Genomic DNA, 13,756 nt, shown 5'->3' with positions numbered 1-13,756 from the left:
AGTAATTCTTCCCTTCTCTCCCCCACCATAAAGAAACTCTAAGTCTTGAGACCATCCCAGTCTTTTCCAACAGCTCCAATTCCTTCCAAAGTATCAGCCTTTGAGAGGAAGCATTCAGTGGCAAAATTCTAACATTCCAGCAGATGTTACTACCCAAAGGGAAGAAAAATATGAAAAGCCTTAATTACAACATTAAAATGTCAATGCTTTTTTCTATAAAAGATTAAAATACATCTCTGGCAAATGACTGTACCTCTCTTAAGACCTAGCTAAGAGTTATGATTCTTCAGAAAAATATTCTGGCACTGTTTATATAGCCAGTATTTTTCTAATCCAAAAGGGTGAATTATTCAAAATGGGTAGGATTTACTCAACTGAAATCACTGCTTCAGTTTACTCAATTCACTGCTTCATTTACTCAACTGAAATGTGAATGTTTTATCTACAAGCAGAAAAAAGTTGGGCTTTCCCAAGAACACTATTTATTGTCACTTAAAAGGGTTATTTGGAGGTAAGGGTTTGGGAGAGGGAAACTGGTCTACAAAATCAACTGGAGACAAAATAGTACGAACACAACTTGTTAAATGAGAAATGTGCACACAGTGCTCCAGGCTGGCACTACCAATGAACTGCTTCCAGGGGTCAAGAGAAAGCAATACCTAAAAATATGCAAGCTGTGAAAGCTTTTTTACAAAGTACTTTTTCATTTAAAATGCCTTTCAAAAGCTTTCAAACTTCAGAATAATAGGTTCTAGGTAAGACACAACAGAGCTGTCTCCCACCGAATAGTATTCTTTTTTTTTTTTTAATATTTTATTTATTTATTTGAGAGAGAGTGAGAGAGAGCATGAGAGGCAAAGAGGTCAGAGGGAGAAGCAGACTCCCCATGGAGCTGGAAGCCTGATGCGGGACTTGATCCCTGAACTCCAGGATCGTGACCTGAGCCGAAGGCAGTCGCTTAACCAACTGAGCCACCCAGACGCCCCCAATAGTATTCTTAAGTGAAATTATTGTAGACCCTATTAAGATTGACGGCAATAGGTAAAAAATTCAGCTTCAATAGGAAATTGACTAACTTCTCCAACACCCCAGACCTCTCTCATAATTTAGAGTTTTATCTACTTTGCTTATACTAAGTATAAACTGAAGGCCAGGAAACGGTCTACTTTTTACCATTCATACACTACTTAAATCTTGGACATTTCACCATTCAGCTATCAGTTTCTCTAGAAGGTACTATCAAAGGAATAACAGGCTCCCTATTTTACAGAAACAGTATGCGATGGTTAGGAAGGCCATCTGCAGGGACAATTTTGTTTGTATTTTAGCCTATAAAAATAAACAAGCACAAAAAAATCAACTATTTCACTGGTACCTTGGAAAGCTAAGAAGTGTTGGAACATGACAAGTTAGATGAAAGACCTTTGGACATTTTTCACAGCACAAGAGATCCCCTCCATTTTGGCAGACAGCACACCAGTCTTCATTTGGATCATCATCTTTGCTACTGCCATCTCCTCCAATCCTTGACGACCTGTGTATGAGGCTTCGAATTGGGGACTTTCCATTAACAAGGCTGCTGAGCCCTGACTGTTTGCAGCTTTCATTTGTATCTGCAGGTTCAGTTTTCACATGGTTTTCCAGGCTTGCTAATGCATCCAACTCACTCTCTAGATGCAGGTTGGTTGAAAGAGGTGGTGTCAAGCTACTCTCAGGACTGCTCAACTAAAACAAAACGAGGACAAATTCTTAAACAATCATTTAATCCTTAGTGTATGCAGTGTGCGTGTAACTTAAGAATTATGTCAATACACATATACATAACTTAAAATTAATTTGGAAATGACACTAGTGACAGAAAGGAAAGAAAATAAATCCAAAATTATTAGGCATGTTAATTTATGATTTTATAGCGCACTCTAATATTGGTTCATTTGGATAATAAGAAAATTAATCAAACTGTTAAACACACTGATTGTAAAGTGAGCATAGGGTTATACTTTTCCTACAAAGAGCTGATTATAATACCCTATTTTTCACCCAAGACTCTGTTGCACAGCTTTTAAGAAATATTATTCTGCCTACCTATCATCATTTTACTAAAGTAAGAAGATTGTGAAAATGGTAAAGAAATCTTTCACCACCCTTCTGCACCCAGTTTTCTGCAAGCACTTTCTAAATCAGATATTAGATGATGGGACACTAATCCAAATACAAGACTAAATCCCTTTGCTCTCAAATGTGCATATACTGTGTTATATATGCTAATACTCCAACCTGAAATGTCTATACGCTAACCAAGTAGAAAATGACACCCAAGCCTGGGCAGGAAGAAAAAAACAAGATCAAAATTTACTGCTGGAGAGTGGGGGGTGTCAGCACAGGAGGAGGAATAGAAGGCCTTCCTTCATTCTGTATTATAAATTTTATAAAATGTTCTACCTGAAAAACTCTTAAATGGTTAATAATTCATAAGCCAAAGGCAATCTTCCCATCACACCACTCTTTGATCATTAAACTTCTTTCACATCAGCAGTCCTAATCCTGAACTCACAGATCCAGGAAAACAGTAAAGGATCTTTTGTGGCCTGAGACTGTTGAGATGACTAATGAAGTCAAAACAAAATAGAACCCAATTTAGAATCATGGCAAAAATACTGACCAATAACAAACTAAAAGATCATTTCAAAATGAATCCTTAATACAATTAAACATTTTATGACAAATTACAGCTGACACTTAGATGAAAAACTTGAATTACAGAGAGATTTGGATTATACCAGACATAAATATCCAAAAATAAGTAAGTGTCCGTAGAATCACTATTCAGTCTAATATGCAGAGATGGAAGAATCCATGAAATGGCCTCCTTGAATCCCTGACAGGCTCCAGTGGGAGCTTACCATGCAGGCACTCCTCCTGCCGTCCTCTGTCTTTTCTTGTTTCACAGCTCCTGAAAAGCTACATACTTCATCTTCAGTCCCAGGTTCTTGCTTGACCTTCACTTGATCAGACTTGAAACTAAGACCTGTCTTCTCAGCAGTTCTTCCTGATGACCCACAGCTAATAAAAAACAATTTAAAAAGTCAAATGTGCCTGTATAATATACATAAAATCAATTATATGAAAGGTAATATTCATTAAAGTGAAAAGAACCAACTTTCTAGAAGATAAAGACACCTTATAATGCAGGTAAAAGAAGTGTGATATAAGCATAGCTTCAAATTCTTTAAAAACGTAGATCAGGGGCACCTGGGTGGCTCAGTGGGTTAATGCCTCTGCCTTCAGCTCAGGTCATGATCCCAGGGTCCTGGGATCGAGCCCCGCATCAGGCTCTCTGCTCAGCAGGGAGCCTGCTTCCTCCTCTCTCTCTGCCTACCTGTGATCTCTGTCTGTCAAATAAATTTAAAAAATTTTAAAACGTGTATAAAACTTTCAGAAGACCCTAAAAACATTTTTATGGTGTGAGGCACTTATACTAAGTCATTAAAGAAATCCAGTAAATAACCATTTTCCCAGACTAGTTAATAAAGAATGTTAGCAATTGTTTTTCTCCATAAAAGTAATTTCGATTCTTCTCTGCCCCCAAACTAATGAAGAAAACAGCATTAATAATAGTAGTTCATGAAGCCTCCTCAAAGTAAACTCTATTTTAGCTTTTGAGGACAGGAAATTGGGAGAAGAGAATAACAAGTAGTCAACAACCCAGAATATCCTTATTTGAATCAACAAAATGATAGGTTAAGAGGACAGGTCTATGACTAATCAGTTCTATCTAGACCACAAAGCAAAACCACTGCCGAGAGAAGTGAGTAACTGGTAAGACTGTAGTGCTACTGAGAATGAATACCTTTTCACTCAATTACTCAAGTACTCAAAGTACTTTTCTTTTCAAAGTACTGATTATTTATTTAAGGTATAATTAAAAAGTCAAGCAAGTATTTAATAGCACTAGTCTTCAAAATGCACACAAACCCAAATTAAAAAAAATATATATATAGCTTAAATCTTTCCTGCATCGTACTAAGTTATTCAAACTAAAGTATAAAAATCAGGCAACATTTACACATTTATTCTATCTTATGTCAATACACTCCAAATATCATCCCATCTCTTAGCTATGTTCACCAAAAAGGCACAACAAACAACTCAGCAGCAGCTAGTGTCCCTAGTGCCCAGAAGACTGTCTCCAAGCACTATTTCCTCACTAATACAACCATTTCTAAGAAAAATGGTGGGCTCTAGGCCTGAGGCAGGAAATATGTTAAGACAAGTCTGAAACATCATTTCAGAACAAGAAATAAGGAAGCTTTCTAAGACTACTGGGGTTATACCAAAGGCCTAGGAAGCCAAACTGAAAAAGCTCTGATAGGCCAAAGATTGAACAATATAACCCTTCAGTAAAAATAGCATCCTTAATAGTTAGTAATATATAAAATGTTTAAATATATGAGTTCAGGAGATAATAAAAATTCACTGGTCCCTGTTGGAAGGTGCTGGGAATCAACGATTATACAAACAGAAATAAAGAGAAAGAATCTCTTCGCCTGTCCTATAACCAAATAGCCGGTAACAAAAAAGTTTCTCTTTCTAGAGATATTCTAAATTGGTACACGAAAAGAAATAACACAATAATTAAAATACCACTATTTTTCAACTAGTTGGAAAAAAAAAAAAAGAGCTAGGCAAAGATCAATTAATGGTGGCTGTCACAAACAAAATCCGCCAAATGTTAGGTGCCCCTGATGGACGTACATGCCACCATCAATGAAGTGTTCTTCTTGCCTCACCTTCCCCCTGATCAAAATTACCAACACTGAGGAAAAAAATAGCACATACTATATTTAAATGACAAGGTGGGGAAAACTCTGTATGGGAAACAATATATTTCTTCAACATATAAACAGATTTTGATGTCAATATATCTGCAGATAGCAATGGTTCAAAATAATCCAGACCAGGGAGGAATGTATGGGTACACAGAGGAGGCTATAACTTGGTAATTGTTGAAGCCAGGTGATAAGCGTAAGAGTTCAAGGTAATTTTCTACTTTTTAAAATACATGTTCAAAATTTGTCTTAAGGGGGAAAAAAAAACTACTAATAATGTTAATACTCACCTGCCTCGACTGCCAGTACTAGAGGTACTAGGGGGTCTCACAGGTGTGTGAGAATTGGATAAACCTAGAAAATAATACATCAAAATGAGTATCAATGCAGATAAGAATATTCAGAATTCCACTTAGTATTTATAGAATTAAAGATGACCATAATGTAATTTAGCAATTCTTGGAAATCAGACCTAGGCTTAGTGTCAAAATCAGGGATGGCATGTATAACCCTTGGCAGGGCAGGCATCAAGCAGTTTCTGTCACCTGAGTCCAGACAGGATTCTCAGAATCCTCCTCAGAGCAACACTATCTAATCAATGAGAACTACCAGGTCAAGAGAAAGCTATGTGCCATCTTGCCACAAGCCATCTGGTAAATCTCCTACTTAGAGTCCCAGTAATTACTCATTCTTTTAGAAGTCCTGGATTAATTATATTAAACTTTAAAAATTCTACAACTAAAAATCATATTAATGGTGCATCTCATGAAAGACATCTAAATTTGAACTATTTTTACTCAAGAAATAATGAGGTGGTCTGTTTCAGTAAGAAGTAAGTTACATTTAATTGAAACCAAAAAAAATAAACCCCATAAGCACTTCTGCACTGTCAATCTGTTCAGAGTTGCTTTAATCATTCATTCATAAAAGGGTCAACAAAACAACTGGGTTTTGGAAGAGATCTGTATCTCATAGAGTTGATTAATCATAACTTTAATAGTTGCCAGTAAATTTAAGTTTTTGTTTTAAAATTGCAATTTGAAAATTTACTTTTCTTTCCTCAACTTTTTAATTTTTTCAATATCTTATAAATTATAAATATGGGGTGAAACTAAAGAACTCTTCAACTGCCCATCTGTATCGTAAAATACAAGCAAATGCATCTACATACCTAGCAAAGAATGTGAAAACAGCTGGGGGTTGAGGGAGGGGTAATTAACAGCTCTGAACAGTGTATACTACAGATACATATATTACTTCAGTTAGCTGAAAACGGTCAACTGTATTTGAAGAAATATAGTTAGAAAGAGCCATCAAAAAAAAAGTATGATTTGAGTATATCAATTTGTGTATCAATTTGGCTAGAATATAGCTACCTGATTTTTCGTCCAAACACCAGTCTAGATGTTACTGTGAAGGTATCTTTAGATGTGATTAACATTTTAATCATTTGAGTTTCTGCCTAAACCAATTAAGCTCCACAGTGTGCGTGGATCTCATCCAATCAGGTGAAGACCTTAAGAGAAAGGACTGAGGTCCCCAGAAGAAGAAATTCTGCCTCCAGACTCAAGCCTGTAACATTTACTTTGCCCTGGGTCTTCAGCCTGTTAACCTGCCCTATAGCTTGCCAGTCCTAACAATCCTGTGAGCCAATTTCTTAAAATCTCTCTATACACACACACCCCTCCTATTGGTTCTGTTTTTCTGGAGAACCTAATACATATACAGTTGACCCTTAAACAATGTTAGAGTTAGGGGCATTGACCTACCCCCCAATTGTGCAAAAATCACATATAACTTTTGACTCCCTAAAAACTTTACTGATAAGCCTACTGTTGACCAGAAGCCTTAGGATAATATAAACAGTCAATTAACAGATATTTTGCATGGTATGTATATTACATTCTGTAATCTTACAGTAAAGCCAAAGAAAATGTTATTAAAAAAAACCGTAAGAAAGAGAAAATACACTTACAATACTGCAATCTCTGAAAAGAATCCACGTATATGTGGACCTGTGCAGTTCAAACCCGTGTTGTTCAAGGGTCAGCTGTAACAAAAGAAACGAGCCAGTGCCTTTGATGGCTTTACCTGATGATCCTGGAGACAGGGCAGAGGGTCCTGGGGAGGGATTCATGGTGCTTGTAGGCTGTGGGGGTAGGTGACTGCCTGAGATGTATCTACTTAGTAGATTATCTAAACTACTTGAACCAGCATCTTCCAACTAAAAAGAAAGAATGAATGATAAATTTGCTTTGATTAAAGCAGAGGAGAAGTTATTAATTTCATTAGTATAACTGCTTATGTTTACAGTTACTAACAAACAGATCATTTGATCAAACTGGCTTACTTGTTGCTTTCTTAGCCTCTCCTGAGGACCCACATAGTTTATAAGTTTTTGTGAACAAAGTTATAATTAATACTTTTCAGCAAATACCTGGGGCAGTTCAAGACAAAACCTAACAATTCACTAAATCCTTCATGCTCTCCTATGAAAATAAAATCGCTTTGACACACTGACTCTTGCTTTTTCTCAAAGCTGATGAAGAACCCTATTTATCAGCATCCTTCTCCATCTGGTCTTCCTTTCTTTATTTCTTTATTTCAGGTGCCAGAATCACCACCTGAACAGAAATTTAATCACGTCAGTGCCTAACCTGAACACTTTAAGAAACACGTGGGGCGCCTGGGTGGCACAGTGGGCTGAGACTCTGTCTTCAGCTCGGGTCATGATTTCAGGGTCCTGGGATCAAGCCCCACAATGGGTTCTCTGCTCAGCAGGGAGCCTGCTTCCCCCCACCTTCTGCCTGCCTCCCTGCCTGCTTTTGATCTGTTAAATAAATAAATAAAATCTTTTAAAAAATAAAGTAAATAAAAAATAAAAAACAGAAAGATTTTAGACTCAAAATAAGGCCCTCAGCCTGGGATATAATGCCCCCTTATAACCTGGGGCAGCCCACAGAAGAACTGAGCCGTTTTCTCACTTACAGGCAAAGTGGTAGGTTAAAGCCAGAGGACCAAGCATCCTAAACATCAGTTTCCTCTTTAAAACCTCCCACTACACTGAAGAACTGTAATGATGAAATAGAAAATATTTATGCAAGAAACAGTAAATACTATTTAATTATGAAAATTACCTTAGGAAAAATTTTACACTACTCCTTAAGAGACGGTCAAACTACTCCTAAATAATGCCAATCTGAATATGATCTAACTTGTGCCCATACTTGCCCCTTTAAGCTTCTCTCCCACTAAAAGCAGATTTCCTTTTATGCAAATCTACTTCTTATTCAAGACAGAAAACTGAACACATACATTTACTTCTTGCTCTCCTTTCCTCTCAAAATTACACTGATTTCATGGTTATAAAAACAGGAAAGGATATCATCAAAGTGGAAACTATGAAGAAAATTATAGAAATATAGCAAAATAGAACTGGACTGACAGAAAAATGATTGAAATAAAGTAGGTCACAATATATCACAGGCAAAGGAGGACTCCTCTGAAAAGTAAATAAGCCTTTCTCATTAAAGCCCTTAAAATCCCTCATGTTAGGGGTGCCTGGGTGGCTCAGTGGGCTAAGCCGCTAAGCCTTCGGCTCAGGTCATGATCTCAGGGTCCTGGGATCGAGTCCCACATAGGGCTCTCTGCTCAGCAGGGAGCCTGCTTCCCTCTATCTCTCTCTCTGCCTGCCTCTCCATCTACTTGTGATCTCTCTCTGTCAAATAAATAAATAAAATCTTAAAAAAAAAAAAAACCCTCATGTTAGAAACATAAAGGGCTGAAGGTAATAGCAGGCAGTGAGCTCATTGGAGGGCAATTAAGGAATATCAGGAGTTGTGCCTGGCTGGTGATCACAGCTGTTGGCCAAGAATTCACTTGTAAGCTATAACTATAGGAAAATTCCTAGCTGCAACTAATCAAGTGGAGGGTTTCTAAAAAGGGGGAGCTCCTAATATGGGCCACAGATGGAAGCTGGACAATGTCACACCTAAACACAAAGGAGGAGGGGATGATTTAAAACGGACATGAGGGGCACCTGGGTAGAGCCTCTGCCTTCGACTCAGGTCATGGTCTCAGGGTCCTGGATTAAGGCCTGCATCGGGCTCTCTGCCTGCTTCCCCCCACCTCTCTCCCTACTTGTGATCTCTGTCGAATAAAAAAAATCTTAAAAAAAAAAAGACATGAAAGTCCCAGGTTACCTAGAACTCTATCACCAGTTCCTATACTTTACCTGCAATTTGTATCTCTGGCCAGATAGACAGGCCTAAGGCAAGAAGAGTGGACAGATTCTGAAGAGGCAAACTGGAAGTACGTAAAAGGGCCCCCATGACATCACTACAGCCCCCAATAAGGAAATGCTAGCTGACACATTCACTCCCAGGTTTCACTAGACATGGGTAAAGAGTCAGCATTAATAAAGTTATAAGTCTAACTAGAAAAAAAAAGTCTAACTGGAAAAACATTAATTCACTTATTGATTAATTCAATGTTCTTTGAACATGTGTTATATAACTAACTTCTATGAACTAAAAGGAAAAAGACAAGCCAGAGAAGAAATACAAATCATCACTGAACCTAAGAAAAGGCAACCGTGCATACAAATAAAAGAAATGTATTCAAAAGAAATCAAGAATATTGTTTTACCTATCAGACTGGTTAAGATGGGGAGAAAAGACTGATTCATTTAGTTCGTACTAAGAGCACAGTGCAGAAATGGGTTCCCCACAACATTTAAGTTTACATATGAATATCAGAAATACATAGTTTCCCCAAAACTTCATAATATCCAATACAGTATCCAGATAAATAGTTACTACGTATGCCAAATACGAAAAATTCTTTATAAAGAATAAACCATTAGAATATATATCTATCAGGTCACCTGGGTGGCTCAGTCAGTTAAGCATCCAACTCTTGATTATGGCAAGGGTCATGACCTCAGGGTCCTGGAATTGAGTCCTCTGTCAGGCTCTGCACTTAGTTTGGAGTCTGCTTAAGATTTTCTCTCCCTTTCCCTCTGCTCCCTCCAACCCACTCACACACACTTTTTCTCAATACAATCTTTAAAAAAAAAAGAACATTAGATCTATTTATTATAATCTAATCTGAACAGAATCTAATATTGGTTTATGAATTCAAAACATATTCAGGTTCATTATCTATCACCTCAAGGTATAAATTACAAACATTCATTATCACTATGCTGGAAATGGACAGTAGAGCAAAATAAAATACAAGTTACATTGAGAGAATTCTATTTAGATCAACTTCTAATCCTGGATGGCTGTCATGACTACTATATTAAGGTAAATCAACAAATATCTAAAACTGCCTTTGAATTTACTTCTGAGTTGCATTACATAGTTAATGCTACCTTGTCTACTTCCTGTGTAGCCTCCACCAGGCTTCTTCTTACTACACCATGGCAACTACGGGATAGGAGAGAAAGTAAGTGATTCTTTTTTTTTTTTTTTTTTTAAAGATTTTTAAAATTTATTTATTTGACAGAGATCACAAGTAGGCAGAGAGGCAGGCAGAGAGAAAGGAAGGGAAGCAGGCTCCCCAATTGAGCAGGACCCTGGGATCATGACCTGAGCCGAAGGCAGAGGCCTTAACCCTCTGAGCCACCCAGGCGCCCTGAAAGTAAGTGATTCTTAAGGAGAGGACAGGTTTCTTTCCCTTTCTGTTCTTGGTTCGTTTAGTTAACTACTTCCTACTATAGCTGTGCTTTCATGGTAACCACCTCTACTTTTAAAAGTACATGACAGGGCGCCTGGGTGGCTCAGTGGGTTAAGCCACTGCCTTCGGCTCAGGTCATGATCTCAGGGTCCTGGGATCGAGTCCCGCATCGGGCTCTCTGCTCAGCAGGGAGCCTGCTTCCCTCTCTCTCTCTCTCTCTCTGCCTGCCTCTCTGCCTCCTTGTGATCTCTGCCTGTCAAATAAATAAATAAAATCTTTAAAAAAAAAAAAAAAAAGTACATGACAGTAACAGGTGTTGGTAAGAATGTGTAGAAACTGAAATCCTCACACACTGTTGGTGGGAACGTAAAATGGTGCATCCACTGTGGAAAAGTTTGGCAGTTCCTCAAAAACTTACACAATATAAGACACAGTAATTTCACTCCTAGAAATTTACCACAGAGAACCAAAAACGTGTGCTCATACAAAAACCTGTATAAATAAGTTCATAGCATTATTCCTTACCAGCCAAAAGTGGAAACCCAAATGCCCACAACTGATGAGCCCATGAACAAATGTGGCATATCCATACAATACAATACTCACCCATACAATACTCCTTTTTATGGGTGAATACTCACCCATAAAAAGGAATTAATAAGTACTGATGGTTACAACAAGGATGGACCTACAAAACACTGCTAAGTGAAAGAAGCCAGACACAAAAGGCCATATATTATATAATTCCACACATGCAAAATGTCTAGAAGAGGCAAAACCATAGAAACATAAAGTAAATTAATGGTTTCCGGAGACTGGGAAAGAGGGAAATGTGATTGCTAATGGACAGTCTTTTGGGGTAATAAAAATGTTAAAATAGTGGTAATGGTTCACAATCTTGTACATATACTAAAAATGTTGAATTGTTTATTTTTAAAAATTGGACTTTCTGGTATCTGAATTATATCTCAATTTTTAAAAGTAGGTGATGGGACACCTGGATGGCTCAGTGGGTTTAGCCTCTGCCTTCAGCTCAGGTCATGGTCTTGGGAGTCCTGAGATCGAGCCCTGCATCAGGCTCTCTGCTCAGCGGGGAGCCTGCTTCCCCCACTGCCTCTCTGCCTACTTGTGATCTTTCTCTGTCAAATAAAATAAAATCTTAAATAAAAAAAAAAAGTAGATGATAAAAAGAAAGTCTGATTATGATGCCCAGCTTTTCAAAGATATGTAGCATCTATATTTCCTCCATCTGGTCTCTGTCAGAAAGCACCAAACCAAGGTCAAAACAGCCTAGCAAATTATGTTAAATAAGACAGTAGCAAACTTCTTTTTCCTTTTGAAAGTTTCTTAAGACCTGGAACCAAGTTTTATTTATCTTCTTATTCTCAATCACCAAGGACTTTAGCATATATTAAGTACTTAGCAAAGCTTGAATGATTCTTTTAACACTATACATACCTCTCTCTAGTTGCTCCAAACCTCTCAATACTAAACCTTTCCAGGCCTACAATCAGGACTGTATCAGGATGGATAGTGGGGAGAAAACCAAACTTGTAATGTGGAGTCTGAGCTTTGAATTCCAACTTTTCCATGTAGTGGGTGACTAGTCACTAACCTTTCTTACTCTCATCCATAAAATAGGGGTATCACATTACCACGAGATGATTTTACATAAAAAACTGATATACTGCCTATGAAAATGCTGTGTAAGCTGTAAGCTCATGACTTAGAAATTTTACTTGAGGGGTGCCTGGATGGCTCAGTCAGTTAAGCATCTGTCTCTTCATTTCAGCTCAGGTCATGATCCCAGGGTTGTGGGATAGAGCCCTGCTTCAGTTTCCATGCTCAGCAAGGAGTCTGTCTGAGATGCTTTCCCTCTGCCCCTCCCCTGCTCGTGCGTGCACTCTCTCTTTCAAATTAATAAATCTTAAAAATAGAAATTCCACTTTTTATAGATATATTCTTAAATTTCCCATTCTATATTGTCCAGTCCTTTCAGCACCAATACAACTTCCATTCACTCAGCCAAAAAAGATGTCTCCTAATATTAGGGAAACAATGAGATTTAAAGAATTCACAATGAACTAGTGATTTTGAAGCAATTTTAAAGTTAAAGAAACATCCTTTAAAACTCTTATAAAATCCATTAAATACATAAAAATATTAAAATGCAATCAAGGGCCCCAGTGTCTTATCAATTTCACTGCTTCTTGCTCCCCTGGTGACCCTTGACTCTGAATAACTCATACAATGCATGTGAGGATGACTCAGTATAACTTCAAAGACTATATTTAAATTTATAAACAAAATGCTGTTTGTCAATCATTGCCTTGGCTCGATGCGAACAAGCAGTCTGGTGTTCCTACTCCTAGCACCTCAGTGCTTCCACCCGCCCCGCCCACAAGCCAATCTACCAACTTGAACAAGTATTTTGACGAGCACAAGGAGTACTGGCATGTCATGTTACCCAGAGAACTTTCCAAACAAGTACCCAAAACCCATCTGATGTCTGAAGGGAAGTGGAAGAGACCTGGTGTCCAACAGAGTCTAAGTTGGGTTCATTACACAACCCATAAGCCAGAATCACGGACTGTTCTCTAAAATGACCTCTTCCAGGGACGCCTGGGTGGCTCAGTTGGTTAAGCAGCTGCCCTCGGCTCAGGTCATGATCTCAGCGTCCTGGGATCGAGTCCCACATCGGGCTCCTTGCTCGGCGGGGAGCCTGCTTCTCCCTCTGCCTCTGCTGCCACTCTGTCTGCCTGTGCTCTCTTGCTCGCTCTCTCTCTCTCTCTCTCTCTGGCAAATAAATAAATAAAATCTTTAAAAATAAAAAAAAATAATAAATAAAAAAATAAATAAAATGACCTCTTCCAAAATATCAACAAAAATGAAGTATATCTGGGGATCATGAATTAAACTTTTTCAAATTTACTATATATGTGTTGTAAGGTAGTATTCAGTGAATATCTGAAAATGTACAAATCATTCATCCATAACTGTGCATGAGTTGTGTTCTCAGCAATGGAGCTCAGTTAAATGCAACTGGAATTAAGTTACAATAAGGTGGTTTTTGTTTTGGTTTTTTAATTTTTTTTTAAAGTAACTTCTATACCCAATGTAGGGTTTAACTCACAAACCTAAGACCACTGATGGAGCCAGCCAAGTGTTTAAGATAGATTTCTTCTAGTCAGTTTTTCTCTTATTAATAAGTGCCTGTTTGACTTTGTCTATTATTTTTGTATTAA

At 37.8% G+C, this 13,756-nt stretch overlaps 1 protein-coding gene across 2 annotated transcripts in view; it reads right to left on the bottom strand.

Annotated features, from left to right (window-relative positions):
- Positions 1 to 13,756, bottom strand: part of TRIM33 (tripartite motif containing 33) — a 117,644-nt gene that overhangs the window by 11,164 nt on the left and 92,724 nt on the right. For both annotated transcript variants that reach the window (XM_082685012.1, XM_082685011.1), the window contains exons 12-15: positions 6,921 to 7,053; positions 5,120 to 5,183; positions 2,904 to 3,063; positions 1,376 to 1,725 (exon numbers count right to left, since the gene is read on the bottom strand). In XM_082685012.1, the coding sequence (XP_082541138.1) occupies positions 1,376 to 1,725; positions 2,904 to 3,063; positions 5,120 to 5,183; positions 6,921 to 7,053 (707 nt within the window). The remainder of the gene's footprint in view (positions 1 to 1,375; positions 1,726 to 2,903; positions 3,064 to 5,119; positions 5,184 to 6,920; positions 7,054 to 13,756) is intronic.

This window comes from Mustela nivalis (genome assembly GCF_964662115.1).
Source record: "Mustela nivalis genome assembly, chromosome: 10".
In the NCBI taxonomy this organism is placed as follows: domain Eukaryota; kingdom Metazoa; phylum Chordata; class Mammalia; order Carnivora; family Mustelidae; genus Mustela; species Mustela nivalis.
Note: the sequence above shows the minus strand (reverse complement) of the source record. Positions and strands in the feature narration are given on the sequence as shown.